Consider the following 19,304-nt stretch of genomic DNA (forward strand, 5'->3'; position numbering starts at 1 on the left):
CTGTGGCGTGATCTGTTGGCGGAGGTTGTCTAGCTCACAGGAAAGCAGGCAGCCCCACATTTAAATGTCCGCTCTGCCACGAATAGCTGTGTGAGCTCGGGCTTAGAAAGGCTTTTTCATTCGTATAAGTCTCAGTAACAGGGCAATATCAATACCTACTGCCTCTGCTCTTGTGAGAATTGAATAAGATCCCTTTAAAGCACTTGTATCGCTATCACTACTGCATAAGCACGCAGTCAGTGTGAACTATCTTCATTGTTGCCCCAGGCTGGAAGCCAGAGTTGGAGCTCTGTCTTCACTTTTGTGCCCCAAGCAGCTAGCACTGTATCGAACCCACTGCTTGTAATAAGCCTTTGTTACCTGAACTGTGGGACAGAATCCGACTTAGAGACAGTGACACCTGCATATTTAAACCTACAGCAAAGGGGCACTTCAGTCACTCAGATTCATCAAAACCCACTTATTATAACTTACCAGTTGTTGATTTACTCTGTATAAAGCATCTGATTAAATTATAATTCACTGTGAAATCATACTTTGTGAAAGTTGAATAGGTCGGAAAGAATATGACTATGTAAAAGATTTAGTGGAGTGTGAGTATTTGAAGAAGCTAGCACTGAAAAAATTCATTATTCTGAAAAAGTGGTTGAAAAATTCTTGTAAAAGGCATCATGTAGGTTATTTATTTATTTTTTAGTTTTTAATATGTTTTTATTGATTTCAGAGGGAGGAGGGGAGAAGGAGAGAGAGAAACGTCAGTGATGAGAGAGAATCATTAATCAGCTGCCTCCTGCACGCCCCCTACAGGGGATGGTGCCCACAACCTGGGCATGTGCGCTGGACCTCCTGGTTCATGGGTCGACGCTCAACCACTGAGCCATACTGACTGGGCTCATGTAGGTACTTTATATCAGCTTTAAAGTTTTTTCTGAATAGACTACAAATTACTCTCAATTCATTACGAAGATACCCACATTTTATAGGCATTAAAAATGTAATCATGACTAATTATAGATCCAATTTACCAAACTGATTATTGGCATAATATTGATAGAGCATTCTAAACAACCTGTTTTGGTCTGTCGTTTTCTTGAAGAGAATCCATCATTCATCTTTGATAAAAGAAATGAGTCTCGCACTGGTCGGGTCTCAGTAAGCAGACGCTGCTGGTCCTGGCCGGGCTGTGGTGCCGTGCTTGCTTTTACAGTGCGGTTACACAGCAAGCACCCCCACACACAGGACCTCTGTGTTCCCTCGGCAGCCATGTGCACCGCACATGCCAGCGCCTTGAAGTTCAATGGAAAAGAGTTGGAGTCTGTGCAAGACTGCTAGCTTTTGCTAATTGGCAAGTCACAGCACTTTGATCTGGGCGTCTGGAAGGAAAAGAGGAAAACATTTTGGACACTTTAGAAAGCCACATGAAGAAGTTCTTTGTGGCTTTCACATCTGTGCAGATGTTCACTTCCTCGCTTTATGAAGTTCACGTACTGAGCATTCTCGCACAGGAACCAGGAAGGGTATTATTGCATGACATATTTTATTGCAAGGTATTGGTCCATTAAAATTAATAGAAGGAAGGAAACACACCATCTCATTAGCTAGCGGGTCACTGGTATCTTCCAAAGGTAATTATTGCCCGGCCAGTGTGGCTCAGTGATTGACCTATGAACCAGGAGGTCACAGTTTGTTTCCCAGTCAGGACACATGCCCGGCTCCTGGGCTCGATCCCCAGTGATTCTCTCTCATCATCGAGGTTTCCCTCTCTCTCTCTCTCTCTCTCCCTCTTCCTCTCTGAAGTCATTTTTTAAAAAAAGATTCACAAAGTTAGTTACTGAGTGAAAATTTTCTGTTTTCAGAATGGAAGAAGTATGTCAAAGCTTTTCCATGCAGCAAGCACTTACCCGTTAGCCTCGATATGATTAGAAAGGCCGTTCCGTGTGCTTGAGGTTCTGGTCGTACAGCCTGTGACCTTGCTGGGTGTTAGGTGTCGCAGCCTCGCCAGCAGGCCGTGCTGTGTGCTGTGTCAGCTGAGGCAGGAGCGGCCTGGTTCTCTGTAATTCCGCACTCTTCTGTGACTTTCCTCTTCATATCCAGAAGAGAGGGGTAAAAGAAACGAAGATGCATTCAGCACCCATTAGCATGCAAGGGATCGAGTTGGCATTGTGTATGTTGAATCTTCAGAACAAGCCTGTGGCCGGGGTACTATTATCTCCATTTCACAGAGGAGGTGACAGGCATGGAGCCTTGTATTTCCCCCAGCAGGCAGAAGGTGGAAAGCCAGGGTTCAGAACTGGTTCTGACGCCAAAGCCCACTTCATCGTGTCATTTTAGTACTGCTTTTTCGTACTCTATGTGAGATTGTGTTACTTGGAAAGCTTAAATATCTGTATTAAAATCTTACGGCCATGTAGTATACTGGCTAACATGTAATAGATTTTAGCAGTCGATTCCCGTTTTCTTTCAGCTTCAGTAGAAAATAGTTCAGCTCTGGCCAGTGGTGTTCATTGGTTAGAGTGTCAGGCTATGCACTGAAGGGTCTTGAGTTCGATTCCTGATCCAGGGCACATACCTGGGTTGCAGGTTTGCTCCCCGCCCTCGATTGGGGCGCGTCGGGGAGGCAATCATTCGTGTCTCTCACATCAATATCTCTCTCTCTCCCCCTCCCTTCCTTCTTCCCTTCCTCCCTTCTCTCTAAAAATTGATGGAAAAAATACCCTTGAGTGAGGATTAACAACAACAGAAAAAACATGAAAAAAAGAAAGTAGTTCATTCCATCACGAGCCTACTGAATAAAATAACATCCCCAGCCAAAGAGGTGCAGTGAGAACTCTCTGGAAAGGAAGGCCTACGAGAAGATCTAAACCAGCTCGCGTTTTAAATCATCGACTCCTCATTTTTCCTCTACACCCAGATAGGAACGAAGACTAAGGCTATCGGAAGTACCAGTGTCAGCTTTCATGTAGCTCAGTGCTAGGGTCTCTGCAGGCAGCCTCCTCTGATTTGCACACGCTCTGCCTTTCGTGTAGCTCAGAGGAGAGAGGCGCCGCCTCTGCCATGTCCCATTCTGTGTCCTTGGCTCAAGTGGATGAAGCACCATCTCCCAAGGCCGTTGCCTCCAACCCTCTTCTGTGCAGTTCAAGTCCAGAAGAGCGCCAGTACCTTTTGCTGCATGCCAAAGAGAATTCTCTCTCTCTCTCTCTCTCTCTCTCTCTCTCTCTAAAATATATTTTTATTGATTTCAGAGAGGAAGGGAGAGATATAGAAGCATCAATGATGAGAAAGATACATCGATTGGTTGCCTCTTGCATGCGCCCTGACCAGGGCCAGGGATTGAGCCTGCAACCAAGGTACGTGCCCTTGGCTGGAATGGAACCCGGGACCCTTGAATCTGAAGGCCCACGCTCTATCCACTGAGCCAAACCAGCTAGGGGGAGAATTCTTTCTTCATTGACCCTCTCCTGGAGGGCACGCCTCCAAATATCACTTACTAATAACGGGAATAATAATAACGGCCATCTATTGGAGAAGGCTGTGTGCCAAGAATTCTGCTTGATCATTTAGAAACTTTGTTAGTAATTCCCACCGAATTTAAGAGGCAGCATTATTCCCCCCTTTGTCCAGATGGTGACACCGAGGACACACATTTTGTAAATAGGAGAATGAGAATTCAGACCCTGGGCGTCTGACTCCAAGACGGGGTTCCCGTAATGAGTATCCTACATGCCTTCCCGCTGCGTCAGCTCGAGCGGAGACTCTTTCCTTGAGCCCCCTAGGCCAGTGGTCGGCAAACTCATCAGTCCACAGAGCCAAATATCAACAGTACAACGATTGAAATTTCTTTGGAGAGCCACATCTTTTAAACTTAAACTTCTTCTAACGCCACTTCTTCAAAATAGACTCGCCCAGGCCGTGGTATTTTGTGGAAGAGCCACACTCAAGGGGCCAAAGAGCCGCATGTGGCTCGCGAGCCGCGGTTTGCCGACCACTGCCCTAGGGAATCTAAAAGGCACATCTGGGCTGAGAGCATATTTGGATGGTGTCCGTGTCATTGCATTAAATTTTACATTTCCTATTACATTGGTGCGTGCTTATGGGAGTTATGGTACTTTGCTTTCTGATCCAGATTTAGGTCGATCTCGAGAGCTGCAGTACGTGTACGTGGATAACAACACCCACCTGAAAGGCCTGCCGTCCTACCTGTACAATAAGGTCGTCGGGTGCAACGGGTGAGCGGACGTCACGTTTCAGCCTGTAGCCCAGCTCCTCTGCTGCCTTTGTTTCTGTTTCAGCATTTGGTGTTGATCTAACTGAGGGAGAGATGCACTGTTTTGATAATCCTGCTCAGTTTTATCTTTGGCCTTAATATGCTAAAGCACATACCTTTAGAAGCTAAGCATATGGGGCAAGCAGTTTAGAGCGTTGTCATTCAAGTTCAGCCAGTAAGCTGGGAGTTCAGACAGGACACAAGTGAAAAATGAATCTCTGCATACCATTCTAAGCTCAGTATCAGTCACAGAACGGGCGGTGTCAGCAGTAACGTAAAAGCTGTCCTCCTCAGCCCTGCACTGCAGGGCCGCCCTCGGATCTAGAACTGTACCACTTGGACTATTTAGAACTCAACGTCTGAAATAGCCCCTCATGCAGATCATGATTCCGGCAGCCAGAGCAGATGTTTCCTTTAATGGGGAATGCTAGGCCTTGTTTTCAGAACAGCAGTAACCTTCTCTTCTCAGTCGGGCTTTTAGAAAGATGGCTTCAGCCCTCTTGGCGTGGCTCAGTGGGTTGAGCAGTGAGTGTCCCGTGGACCAAGAGGTCGCTGGTTGCATTCCTGGTCGGGCCACGTGCCCGGGTTGCAGGCTCCATCCCCAGTAGGAGGTGTGCAGGAGGCAGCCAATCGATGTGTCTCTCATTGATGTCTCTCTCTCTCTCTCTTTCTCTCCCCCTCTCCTTTCCTCTCTCTAAAAAATCAATATACATATTTAAAAAAAAGACAGGTTTAGCTCCTCCCACAATAGTGGGATGGACTCACCTTAAAGTGCTTTGGGGTTAATATAGGCCACCCAGCTTCCAGAACCTGCTCTTGGCTGGCCTCGCTTCCCTCACTTAAGCAGCCAAAAGACGCTTGGGACACCTCTGAGGCCACTTAACACGTTTGATTCTGCTCTCACAATCCCCAACACCCTGCCTAACCCGCTTCTCACCATCGCAGTTCTGGCCAGAGAGGGTTTGGCGATCAGCTGGTGCCCAGAGCACAGCCGTCCCCCTGCCGGCATGGCTCCGGGGGACGGGCGCCCAGCAGCGATCGCTCCGGAGAGCGCCAGCCTCGGAGTAGCGGCCTCCCCGAGGAGAAATGACACGGTTTGATCTCGGGAGAGCCCTGGGTGGATGAGGTCAGCGCCTATGCAGGCTGATGAAACACAAGCCGGGCGCTGACTGCAGAGCCCCCTGTGAAGCGCAGGCGATGGCATGTGCCGTGGAGTTGTGTAGCTCAGCGATTCCTGCAGCTGGTGTGACAGCTGTGATTCTCCTGTCACTGGTCCCGATGAGGTCTTCCAGGATCCGCACGCTGGCCCACTTCTTCCGGGGGAGGAAGGTGCCCCCCCCCCCATCACCCAGATACAGGGAATGACGCAGGCCAGCCCCCAGGATGAGGCAGTGTTCCCCGCACCAAGCCAGCCGTCAGAGACAGGCGCTGAGGTGCATTTAGGCTGCGCCATGATCGAGAGAGCTGGCCTTTTGCTCCCGTGTTTAGATGTGGTGTTGACTGCCAGAAAGTTCTGTTGGTTCTGAGCAGGGAGAGAGGTTTCAATCCTTGACTTGGTATCTGGTAGCAGAGAAAGTGAATTTTCTGAGAGCTCCACATCTTTGCAGAAAATAAGTAGTAGTGCAAAATATGCAGATTTTTAGCTAGTAGCCTACGTTTTATTATTATTAATAGTGTAGTGACATTTTCCCTTGATATTAGCAATGAGAAAATAAAATTATTATTAGAAGGAGAGCACCACACAGCTTTCTCACATCGGTAGTTTGGGGGTGTAGGCAGTCCCACCTACAAAGGCCCAAAGGCATTTTTAGTCTGTTGGCTTACTAGTAGCTCCGCATGCATTTGTCACAGGTGCAGTTCTGGTCCTTCTATTCCAGAATTGCTCATTAAAAGGTCCGGCTGGCATGGCTCAGTGGTTGAGCATCGACCTATGAACCAGGAGGTCACGGTTCGATTCCTGGTCAGGGCACATGCCCGGGTTGTGGGGTCGATCCCTAGTAGGGGGCGTTCAGGAGGCAGCAATCAATGATTCTCATCATTGATGTTTCTGTTTCTCTCCATCTCCCTTCCTCTCTGAAATCAATAAAATATACGAAAAAGAAAAGGGAGGTTGATGAGGTCAAGGGAGGTTGGCCATGGCCAGCAGAAAGGTCCCTCACCCCTGTGACTTCCTCCCTTGCAGCCTCCATTCTCTATACCTGCTACTCTTCTCTCGTCTTAGGCAGAGAAGGCATTAATAGATGGATCTTAAATGGATTTAATTAGCTCTTTCCATCCAGTCACGAAGAGTAGGAACTTCTTCTAAGAGAATTGTCAAAGGGAAATTAGACCTTATGCAAAACGAGGATCCACTTCCTTGCTAGTGAGCCTTTGTAGTAGTGTCAGTCAGACCCCTGTCTTTCTCATTATTGGAGACCAGGAGAGCATTAGGCAAAATCTGGTTTTGAGTTTTCTAAGCCTTTGTTTGTTCCTCTGTATTATTAAATTCTTCAGGCGGCTCCACGTAGAGCCCGTCTGGTGAAGAACAGCCACTGCCAAGGCCATAACAGTATGAAGTAAATACTCACGGATGATTGGCTTGTTTCATTGCTTTATGGTTTTGCTCAGGGTTCTCATACTACAGTGTGGCTATAAAGTTTGGAAACAAATACTCTTTTACCATGTGTTCTCCATAGCAACAGAACCAAGAGAATGAGGTGAAGGGGTGGGCGGGGAGGGGGAGATTAATTTATTTAAGAAATTGGCTCACCCTAACTGGTTTGGTTCAGTGGATAGTGTCAGCCTGCGGACTAAAGGGTCCCGGGTTCAATTCCAGTAAAGGGCACTTGTCCGGGTTTTGGGCTTGATCCCCAGTAGGGGGCATGCAGGAGGCAGCCGATCAATGAACTCTCATCATTGATATTTCTATCGCTCTCTCTCCCTCTCCATGGCTCTCTGAAATCAATAAAAATACGTTAAGAAAAGATAAAAAAAGAAATTGGCTTATCTGATTGTGAAGGCTTGTAAGTCTGAAATCTGTAGGCGGGCTGGAGGCCCAGGGGAGAGCTGATGAGGCAGCTTGAGGCTGAAGACTCTGGAGGCAGAACTCCCTCTTCCTCAAGGGACCTCGTTCCTTTCCTCTAAGGTCTTCAGCTGATTGCATGAGGCTCCCTCACATCACAGAGATGAATCGGCTTTAGTTCAAGTCTGCTGACTTATGCCCGGCTGGCATGGTGCAGTGGTTGGGTGTCGACCTATGAACCAGGAGGTCATGGTTCAATTCCTGGTCAGGACACATGCCCGAGTTGCAGTCTTGATCCCCAGTGGGGTGTGCAGGAGGCAGCGGATCGATGATTTTCTCTCATTATTGATGGTTCTATCTCCTTGTCCCTTCCTCTCTGAAATCAATAAAATATATATATATATATATATATATATATATATTTTTTTTTTTTTTTTTTTAAAAAAAACCTGACAAAGTCTGCTGATTTATATATTAATCTCATTTCAAGAAATACCTTCACAGCAACATCTGGACTGGTGTTTGACCAAATATCAGGGTACCGTGTGCCTAGCCAAGCTGATACAAAAATCTAATCACCACGCCAGGTATTGTAGTATATCATCAAAAGAATCACTTAGTGTGTTTTTGCCTGTTTCCAGACGTAATGGCCACATGGTCTGATAACATTTTGGATATGATCCTCTCACCTTCATTTCCTCTATATTAGGAAAGAAACAAGAATTATAAAGTAAAACTTAGAATCATTTCCTCATCTTCACAAGTGGTTCATAAGGGTAATAGCTTGATAACCAACAAAAATACTAACATCATGTCTTCTAAGATTTGTAAGGGCTTAGGTTTGCATGTAGGTCTCTGATTTATTTTCAGTTCGTTTTTGTATGATACAACTTATAGGTGAAGTTTCTTTTTTTTTCTTTTTGCACGTGGATATACAGTTGTTCCGACACCCTTGGTTTAAAATCCTATCCTTTCTCCACTGTATTGCCTTTGTACCTTTGTTGAAAATTAGTTGTCCATATAGGTGTAGGCCTATTTCTGGCTACTTTGTCTGCCCCATTCATCTCTTTGTCCGTTTTGACACCAGTAACACATTGTCTTGATTACCAGGGTTTTACAGTAAGTCTTAAAATTGGGTGGTATTTGTCCTCCGGTTTTTTTGAAAAGTGTCTGACTATTCCAGTTGCTTTGCTGTTTTAAAAAAAATCTATTCTGCAGTGAATTTTATTGAACTCCCAGGAGACATTGCTTTAGACAAACTAAACTGTAATGTTAGCATTTAGAGTGGCTGTTCGCTTTGGGATATGGGTTTTGCCTGTTAGAAGGAGTGGGATCTTCTCTTCCTTGAGCTGAGTGGAGAAATCGGATGGGTGAAATCAGTTGAGTTCTAGGTCCCATGTTCTCTCCTCTGAAAAATCTTAAAGTCTTCCTTAATTCCCTGGACAGGGTCAGTCACTCCGTCTTCTCTGACTAACATTAGAATAATTGTAATCATTTCATTTTCCAAGGAAAAGGGGTCATCTGTTAGTTTGTTCTCTCTTTTTTTAAAAAATAATATTTTTATTGATTTCAGAGAGGAAAGGAGAGGAAGAGAGAGAGAGAGAGAAACGTCAATGATGAGAGAGAAACATCAATTGGCTGCCTCCTGCATTCCCCCTACTGGGGATCAAGCCCGAAACCTGGGCATGTGCCCTGACCAGGAATCGAACCATGACCTCCTGGTTCATAAGTCGATGCTCAACCACTGAGCCACACCAGCTGGGCTGTTTGTTTCTTTAAGTACCTTGATTGACTGGCGAAGAGCAGGTTCTCTGGGAACATTTCCTAGTGGAAGGAATGAGCAAACGAAGGGCCTAATGAACCAGCGAGCCAAGGGCTTCTTTTCCTCCCCGTGCGCTCCCCTTCATGGCCCGTTCCCCGTGGAGGTTGGGGAGGTTGTCCCAGGTTATGTCTGCAGAGCCAGGTCTGTTGGCGCCTGCTCGTCATTAGGGAAGGAACGTGTGAAGGCTTTTAGGTAACCCAGTGGTCGCAGGCCGGGGGTGGAATGAGGTCAGACTCCCGAGTGTGGGAACCCTGAAGGAACAAGGCCTTCTGTGCCTCCTGGTTAGGAGTGGCTACAGGGAACAGGGTGTGGCTTGGCTTAGTCAGTAGGTTTGGCCAAGAATATTTTCACCACAAGTTTATGAAAGGCTCCAATAAAGGTATCTTCTACTATTAAAAATCTATTTGCTCCGCAGGGTATTTTTCCACGCCAAAAAGTTCTATTAAACCACGGTACTATAACTTAACAGCGTGTCCTTTTTTTTCCTTTTAATTTTGAAAATGTCAATAAACATAAACGCGAAGAGGCTCCTAAAATGAGGACAAACAGAGCTCACAAACCATACCGTGTGGATCCGAGGAAGGAAAGTTCCCTCACAGTCTGTCCTCGCTGGAAGTGCCTGGACCTCAGCAGTGGCTTAGCTGGGTTTCAACTGGCGAATGTAGATTGCACGCCAGGCTTCATTTATTTATTTATTTTCTAATTTTTGTTATTTTCTAAAATATATTTTTATTGATTTCAGAGAGGAAGGAAGAGGGAAAGAGAGAAAAACATCCACGATGAGAGAGAATCATGGATCAGCTGCCTCCTGCACGCCCCCAACTGGGGATCGGGCCTACAACCCGGGCATGTGCCCCGACCGGGAATTGAACTGTGACCTCCTGGTTCATGGGTTGACTGACGCTCAACCAGTGAGCCACACCGGCCGGGCTGTGCCAGGTTTTATTAAGGAACCCGGGAGAGCATCTGTTCGCTTTGCAAAGCATCCTGGCAATTCAGCGGCGTCTTCAGATGTTCAATGTATATTTTGACGAACACATTTTTATTGGCACGTGTCTTCCTTTCCTCGTTGCTCACCCGGCCGTGAATGCATGTCTTTCCGCAGCTGTGGGGCTCCCGTCCAAGTTTCCGAGGGGAAGCTGCTGTCCTTCTCATCCGGGCCCCTCACCGTCTTCCTCCCCGCCGAGGTGAAGGCCATAGGGACGGAGAAGGACCACATCCTGCCGCTGCAGGAGCTGGCCATGCGGCGCCTGCATCACATCTACCACAGTTTTCTCAAAGGTACCGGCCCTCCCTTCCTGGCCCCCATCCAGGGACCTGCGTAATTGTGTCATGCCGCCTGTTTCGTGTTCTTTTTTTTATTGTGGAAAAATACACAGAAGTAAAATTCAGTTTTTTAATTTTTATTTATTTTTTTATAATTTTCTTAAAATATTTTTTTGTTGATTTCAGAGAGGAAGGGAGAGGGAGAGAAACATCAGTGATGAGAGAGAATCATGGATCTGCTGCCTCCTGCACACCCCCTACTGGGGATTGAGCCTGCAACCCAGGCATGTGCCCTTGACCAGAATCGAACCCAGGACCCTTCAGTCAGCAGGCCAACGCTCTATCCATTGAGCCAAACAGTGAGGGGCAGTTTTTTTAAATACAAGCTTGGTTTCATTGCTTTTCATTCCCTTTAAATTCTTACTTTCCCTTTTTTTATTCTTTTCAGTAAATATGATTTAACTTGATTGATTCTAAATGCCTGATAGATTTAGGAAGAACTTAATGAAAGCCCTTTTTCATCTCCAATCCAGTCCCTTTTTTATTCTCTGTCTCTTATAGAAGTTTACAAACCCTCTCTGGTAAAATTAAGCCTTTCTGATCTTCGTCCTTAAAGAATACTTGCTCTTATTCTTTCCTTGCCTCTTCCTCAGGACAGCTTCTGGTTGCTCTTAAAAAGAGTCGATGTGGGTTTCCTCTTAGTATAAAAAATGTAAAAGCATCTTCATTTCTAAATAATGTTCCATTTTTATTCCGTGCCTGACAGATAAAAGAATTTCCAACATGCAGTACTTTTAACTAACTGAACTGACTTGGTAACAAAGAGAACTATATTTAAAAGCCTGGTACTATAAAGCACTCTGATTTTTTTTTTATTCATGCATGATTTTCTCTTATGTTCCAGATCTGAACTTCCTGTCTCCCGTCTCGTTACCCAGAAGTCTCTTGGAGCTGCTGCACTGCCCCCTGGGGCACTGCCACCGGTGTAGCGAGCCCATGTTTACAATCGTCTACCCCAAGCTCTTTCCCTTGAGAGAGACGCCGATGGCGGGGCTGCACCAGGGGTAATCATGCCCACGTGGGCACCAGGGTGTATCCCTGGGCGCGGGTGGGGGTTCAGGGAGGGGTGGATGCCTCGCATGCAAGTACTGTGAAGGCAGCAGCTATATAGGGGCACAGATAGTGCTAAATGAAACATGCGCAATTTTAGCATCACGAGAAAACATTTTTGCTCATACACAGAACAGTTTTATTGCATATATTATTTAGAGTAGCTCATGCTTTGCAGGCATGTTTTTCTGCTATTCCCCTGTTCAACATAGTCTTCAGGCAATAAGGAATTGCAAGAACCAGATAGTTATTATATAATGGGACCAGCCCAGCCCTTCTATGTCATGGGTGTTGCTAACTGAAAGTGTGTGGCTGACCTGTGTGTGTGTGTGTGTGTGTGAGTGTGTGTGTGTGTGTGTGTGTGTGAGTGTTTTGAATTTCTAACCCTTCCAAATGGCATTCTCTTGCCACTCTCTGTTTCTTGGCACAATGCCTTGAATTTGCTAAAAATGTTCACTAAGTAAAAAACGCCATACTGGTAGTTTAAAAAAGAATACCAGACAATTAAAAATAGAACATCAAATAAAAAATTCCCCCATTAGCACAACCATAGCATATAGATTTTTCTAAATTTAAGATTTTCTAGGTTTGCATTTTTCAAAGTTAAAAAAAAAGGTGCTATAATACCTTACTTATTTATCCAATGTGGTGTTCTGGGTTAGTAAATTTTCCAGATCACTTGTTACCTCTATTCCATGTCAAGAGGTGTTTCCTTTGTAATCATTTCTTTTTTATTTTATTTGTTACTGATTTCAGAGAGGGAGGGAGAGGGAGAGGGAAAGAGAAACATCAATGATGAGAGAATAATTGATCAGCTGCCTCCTGCACGCCCCATATTGGGAATCCAGCCTGCAACCCTGACCTCTCCACTGGGAGACCTTAGGCAAATTACTTAACTTCTCCGAGCTTCATCTTTTCATCAGTAAAATGAGCATCATAATAATACCTGTTTAATAAGGTCTTTGTGAGGTTTAAGTGAAATGATTCATGTCAGGAGCCCAGGATGGTGCCTGATATGTAATCAAGACTAAGTAAATGTTAACTATTTATTTCTGTAGCTCAGAGACTTCTTCAAAATTAAATTTATTGGGGTGACATTGGTTAATAAGATTATGTAAGTTTCAAGTGTACAATTCTATCATTTACCATCTGTATATTGCATTGTGTGTTCACTCAAAATCTAGTCTGAGACTTAAAAAAAATTGTGTATATAAGCAAATATTAATATCAGTATCTTTATATGAGTAAGATCGTACTAGAAAATTCATCTAATTCATTCAGCTGTAGTAAAATTCTAATGCATTGTTATTGCACAATTTCCTATAGAAGATATTTTCTTACCAAAAATATGAAAATGAAAATAATTCATTATGGTCAGGATGCACTATTAGTAGCTGATAAAATTCTAAATACCTATTTAAAAAAAGATAGACTTTCTTTTGTCATGCTAATTAACTGGTGAAAGTAAAGAAGGCCCTTCAAATGAAGTCATTTTTGTGTTATCTTTACATGAAATTGGGAAACTTACTCAGTATTTTCAAATTCCATTTACTTCTGCTTATTCTAGAAATTCAGTATGGATAATCTTACATTGTTTCAGAACATAAATTTAATAGTGGTCATTTAATAAAATGTGTGTATCAAGTACATAGGACTTAGACAGTGCCCTCTGGTTGAGCGAAGCCATAGAGCCTGTGTTTATAGCAGAGATAATACGCCGAGCTATAAACATGGCTCTCTGTGGCCAGTTAATGCTGGGTCTGAAATCGAGAGCTTGTGGTTTTCATTCGGTCCACCAGCCTTTGCTCCTTCCCATGTTGCTATGGAGATTGTATTAAAAGCATTGACTTCGGTTTCCACCATAGCCTTTAAAGTACTTTTTTGGTAACAGAAAACCAAATACTTGAATCTCAGGACCTTATTGCTCAAAGTAAAATCAATATTTTGAATGTCATAAATTCTAAAAGGTCTTGGTAATCTTATTTTTTAAGTTTTCTAATATATTGAGGTCTGTTTGCATTGCTTGTCCTAAAATCAAGTATTGTTTCAGCCAAAGTCTACATTAATATGGACATCTGGCATTATTGTGAAAGAACATATTGAATATTCTTCTAAAATACCACGTCCCTTACAAGTGTTAGTTCTAACCTAAATTAGTGCAGTGTGAAGTAAAAAGAAATTACTGTAATTTCACATAAATGATAAATACCCAAACCTTTAAATATCTATCGCAGAGAAGAGTGAGTGGTATATTGATAACTTTTGATCCTTATAGGGATAGCAAATTTTCATTCCCAAAACTTACTGTGCATTTATTAAAATGAAAGACATCAACTTAGAAGATTCTTGATCAACATAACATGTATCTGGCTTTTCCCAGGCATGTATGATTCTCACAAGTTCTGTATTTCCCAATCTAAAATCAGGCTACCAAAAGTTTTTCAAAGGTAGTGTATTAGTTTGCTAGAGATATCGAACCAAAATACCACAAAATGCTGACTGACACAACAGAAATCTGTTGTCTCAGCTCTGAAGGCTGGAGGTCAGAAATGAAGGTGTTGGCAGGATGGGTTTCTTATGGGGGCTATGAGGGAAGGATCTGCTCACGGAATCTTCCCGTGAGAGCCAGGTAACATAAATGTAACAAGCAGATGCAATACGTTAATAGAGGGTTCTCCCCTCAGTTAGCAGTCCACAGGCTGGCGGTTTTATCTGATCAACTCTGTCTAATAAATATTAATTTTCTTTTGGCTTGAATTCCTGTATGAGTCAAAGATATGCTTTTTGTTTCTAATCAGGAAACACATTTGCAAGGAAAATACCACATTTCTTACGATTTTTGTGGCCTCCAGTATGTGCCAATAGCATTGTGATTTGTTTTTTGTTTGTTTTCAGAACGGTGGCATTTCTGTATTTCAGAAGTGAGCTGAAATGCTCTTTCTTCTGCCTTCCTATAAATATGCTCGGATTCTGTAGCAACAAATGTCACGTCTGATGTGCTTTGTAGGGTTTATCAGCATCTCCTTCCTCACTGTACAGTTGATCACTTAGCTCAAAGTGTCTCCCCTAAAACAGTCGCATCTCCAGTGCCAGGGTTCTGGCATTTTGAAGGACCTACCCAACGCAGATCCCTCCTTAAGGCAGTAGACTTGTTGGTACACTGGTGACCACCTCGATCATTAACGCAGCAGGCGCATACAGTGTGTTATTGATGAGTCTCCCAATAGTAAATAGCACACAGGTTTCTTTGTAGCACTAACATGACTCCTCCCGGTTGCCCACGCTCCCCGCTTGAGTGTGCATCGGAAGGAGTTAATAATGGCCCTAACCGATCTGGCTCAGTGGATAGAGCGTCGGCCTGCGGACTGAAAGGTCCCAGGTTCAATTCCGATCAAGGGCATGTACCTTGGTTGCGGGCACATCCCCAGTAGGAGGTGTGCAGGAGGCAGCTAATCGATGTTTCCCTCTCATCGATGTTTCTACCTCTCTATCGCTCTCCCTTCCTCTCTGTAAAAAATGAATAAAATATATTATTTTAAAAAAATGATCCAGAGGGCATTATGCCTCAGTGAATAAAAACCCCGCATCTCTGTAAGTTTGGATTCTTTTGCTTAGGACTTTTATTTGGGGCAGGTCCTTAAATGTCAAGTCTACACCCAAGTATTTCACTTTCTTTGTGTGATGGTAAATTATCTTAGAGTTTTTAATGTCAACTTCTATGTGTTCATTGTTAGTATATGAAAATACGGTTGATTTTTTTTTTTTTAATTTTGTTCTTACGTGCTTGAAACCATACTGAATTTGCTTGAGAGGCTAGGAGTGTTTTTGTAGATTCCTTGGCATTTTCTGTGTAGACAGTCATGTCATGCCATCTGAAATGAGGACTAGTTTTATTTCTTCCTCTTTCATCGGTTTGGCTTTTATTTTTCTTGCTTTATTACAGCGGTTAGGACTTCCAGTACTGTGTTGACTAAGGTGGTGAAAGAGACATCACTACAAAGTAGGACATTAGCAAGTCCTTTTTGTAGATGATGTTTATGAAATTGGAAAAGATCCCCTCTATTTCTAGTTTGCTGCGTTTTTAGTGTGAGTAGGTGGTGTATTTTTTCAAATGCTTTCCTCCGAGTCCATTGATACCCTACACATTTTACTTTGTTCACCTGTTGATATGGTGGATAGCACTGGCTTTCTAAATATTGAACCCGCCTTCCAGCCCCAGAATAATTCCCACTTGATGTCAGATTTTTTTGATTTGCTGAAGTTTTCGTTTCCATTCAGTTCATGTGAGGTTTTATCCTTTGAGACTTCCTCTTTAACCCACGGGAAAGTGCTCATTTGACCGACAGGTTAGAAAAGGGCAAAGAACTGTGGTGTTGGATTGTCACATTTGGAGTCTCTCCTCTGGTCTTTCTGTTACTGCTTTCTAGTTTGATTCCGTAACAGAGAGAACATGCGCTATGATTTGTTACTTGCTTTAGACTTAAATGGCTCTTTATTCTCCAACTTCCTGGTGAAAACTCAGGTTACTGGTTTTAGAGCTTCCCCCCCCCCCCTAATAAGTGTGTTTAGTGTTATAAATTTCCCTTTAGTACAGCCTTTGCTGGGAAAAGGACCCTCAAACTCTACTATTCAGATTCTTAAATTCCCTCTACAAGCAATCTCTGTGACTACATTTATAGGGTAAATTCTTTAAAATTATGTTTTTTAGGCTCTCTGGTGTGTGTGTGTGTGTGTGTGTGTGTGTGTGTGTGTGTGTGTGTTCTAGCTAAATTGGTAAGGTTTTCTGTTACATGATTTAAAAAAAAATTTATTTCAGAAATGGAGGGCAAGGGAGAGAGAGACAGAAACATCAGTGAGGCGAGAGAATCATTGATCAGCTGCCTCCTACTCGGCCCTTCCTGGGGATTGAGCCTGCAACCCGGGCATGTGCCCAGACCGGGAATTCAACCCTGGTTCATAGGTCGATGCTCAACCACTGAGCCACACCAGCCGGGCTGGCTTCATGATTTTTACAACACGTTTGAAATTCTGTCCTCCCAGTGTTGGTTCTAGTAAGCAGACTTCAGACCGTAGCATGCAGAACCCTTGTTTTTCATTTGCTGTTAGCGGTGGGATATGATGTCATCTGATCACCGCTAATAACAGGAGCACAGACACACCCCACCTGATGCCAGGGCTCGGTGCTGAAAGGAGATGGACATTTCTGCTGCGTGCTGTGTTGACCATACCTCATCCTTTATTTTGACAAAGAAAGAGACCGTCTATAACGGAACGAGTCCCGCGGCTTTCACCTAGAACTCACCGCGTCCCTCTCTCCCTCTTTTCCGCTTGCAGGAGGACAACTGTCAGTTTTGTGGCTTACTGCTGCTCCACCCAGTGTCTGCAGACTTTTGACCTTCTCAGCTGATAAACACTCAGGAGGGCTGCCAGCCCGACACCGCAGCTGCCTGCGTGTCACACGCCGTCTGCGGGCGGAGGGACCGGGGCGCCCAGCCAGGCCACACAGGCCCTCACATCCTGTCCCGTCAGGTGCGGGGGGACCGCAGAACTCTCTGGAAGTGTGGTGACCGAGCTTCGGAGCTGAAAGGCCTTCGCCCTTCCCCCCGGTTGGAATACATCCTGCCCCCAAATTAAGGACCCTTTGTCTCGTGTGTTTCTTTGTATGAAAGTGTCTCGGACAGAAACGGTTTGGTTAGACGTGCCTCCCCAAATCTAATTTAAAGCAAGCTTCAGCTCCCCGAAGAGCTGTGGTTTGATAATATTGTCAAGTGACCTTTTGAACACAGTCTAACTCGATGATACTCTTAATGTTCTCTTTCTCCCCTGCCCCCCCACCCCCGACAATAATTTCCCCCCAGAGGTTATTCTCCATGTTTATAACACATTTCAGCAAACTCCACCGCCTCAATAGTATGAATAGCAAGGGGTATGGGGGGACCCCGAGTTGGCAGAGAAGTTAGACCCAGTGGTGATTCTGCAGGGTGCCCGTATACACCCTTTGGAAAGTTATAACCTAGTTTGTAAGTTCTGCAACATGTTAAGGGACTTTTATGAGGGATCTCAAAAATAAAAATGTAGACTATAAATAAAAATACACTTATTTTGAAAGACTATTTACAGGAAAATAATCATTGAAATGGTTGCTTTCCTGATAAGATTTTTTAAAATATATATTTTATTTATTTCAGAGTGGAAGGGAGAGGGGGAGAGAGAGAAACATCAATGATAAGAGAGAGACATCAATTGGCCACCTCCTGCGTGTCTCCTACTGGGGATCGAGCCCTCATTCCGGGCGTGTGTCCTGACTGGGAATCAAACCGTGACCTGGTTCACAGGTTAACGCTCAGCCATTGAGCCACACCAGTCAGGCATATATTTTTAAATATTTTCATTATATAGTGTTTTCTCTAAGTTGGGATGGAAAGGGGGACCAAGAAGGTTGACTTGGCAGGAAAAGTATTTTCCAAAAAATGTCAGACTTGTCTAAAATTCCGTTTATGGAACTTTGTTCGCTGCCCTAAATCTGTCACGCTCGGCTCTAACCGTGCTAAAAATCCTACCTAGTTACTGACAACTGTGTGATCTTTTCACAGTCACACCCCCCGCTGCCCGGAAAGCAGACTCTCCACGCAGAACGCTGAAGGCAGAGCGTTACGTATGTCCCAGCTGCATTTCCACTGTTCTCACCTCCCCTTGTCCCTTTCATGACTTGGCCTGTTCCGCCTTCAAAGGCATCGAGTATAATAGATACTGAAGATCGACATCAAAACATAACACTTCTTTCATCCTGGAGAATAATGGACGTTTTAGCGGAAGCTCTCCGTGCCTGTAAGTTGGCAGGTGAAAAATGTGGCGTGAACCCTCACAGATGTGATTCCGGCCCACGTGGCTGCTGCCTATCACTTACATGACAGTAACCATATCGCAGCATCTTTCTCTCTCACCCTCCTACAGTCATGTCGTAAAAAGACATGTGCTAACTTGATACTCAGGATTCTCTCTGGGATGAGGATATGTGGTACTTTTATTTATTTTTAAATGTAATTTTACTGATTTCAGAGAGGAAGGGAAAGAGAAAGAGAAACATCAATGATGGGAAAGAATCACTGATCAGCTGCCTCCTGCACACCCCACACTGGGGATGGAGCCCACAACCTGGGTATGTGCCCTGACCAGGAATCTAACTATGACCTCCTGGTTCATAAGTGGACAATCACTGAGCCACTCAGGCCGGGCAATACTTTTAGCTGGTTTGAAAGTTTACAAACACAGAATCCAAGTATCCTCTCTGTACCTATTATAAACCACTAGAGGCCCGATGCACGAAATTCATGCAAGGGACTCGGCCATCGTAGCCCCAGATTCGTCCAGAAGGTCGTCTGGCTGTCCGGTCTAATTAGCATATTACGCTTTTATTATTATAGATGTGCATTGAGCACCAGCAGTGGGCAACCTTTGGGCAGACTCAGCCTTGACCCTGGTGCAGCACCCAGCTTGATTGATGGAAAATGCAATTTATAGTTTGGCTTCCCTGGTGCTGTTTATTATTAAAAAAAAATTATACCAGATTCACTGATGTCATTCTTAAAACTTGATATTAAGTGAGCATTGGAGACTGGAGAAAATTTGCCTACATGCTCTATATTTTTGAGTTGTGTGCAGTACTTTGCAGAAAATTCTAAAGTTGTTATATCGTGTCTTCTTGATTAACAGTTATGCTCCGTAGAGAAATATTTCATGCAGTCATAATATTGCAAAAAAAAGAGCGAGTCGCTTGGAAAATAGTCTGTTCAGGTAAGTTTATATCAATAATCTGATGTGGTTCATGGTAAATTTTATAA

General features: G+C 44.1%; 1 protein-coding gene across 3 annotated transcripts in view; it reads left to right on the forward strand.

The window, feature by feature from the left end:
- Window positions 1-18,187, forward strand: part of LRRC28 (leucine rich repeat containing 28) — a 42,160-nt gene extending 23,973 nt beyond the window's left edge. The window contains exons 7-11 of one of the 3 annotated variants that reach the window (XR_013813167.1): window positions 4,124-4,226; window positions 10,193-10,368; window positions 11,258-11,417; window positions 16,798-16,992; window positions 18,057-18,187. Coding sequence is in view for 2 of the 3 variants with exons in the window: in XM_079764200.1 (XP_079620326.1) it covers window positions 4,124-4,226; window positions 10,193-10,368; window positions 11,258-11,417; window positions 16,798-16,870 (512 nt within the window). In the remaining variant the exon portion in view is untranslated. Of the gene's footprint in view, window positions 1-4,123; window positions 4,227-10,192; window positions 10,369-11,257; window positions 11,418-16,797; window positions 17,449-18,056 lie in introns of those variants that run through there. The other 2 variants (XM_079764200.1, XM_079764201.1) reach the window with 2 other exon arrangements.
- The last annotated feature ends 1,117 nt before the right edge of the window (window positions 18,188-19,304 follow it).

Source organism: Cnephaeus nilssonii (genome assembly GCF_951640355.1).
Source record: "Cnephaeus nilssonii genome assembly, chromosome: 24".
Classification (NCBI taxonomy): Eukaryota; Metazoa; Chordata; class Mammalia; order Chiroptera; family Vespertilionidae; genus Cnephaeus; species Cnephaeus nilssonii.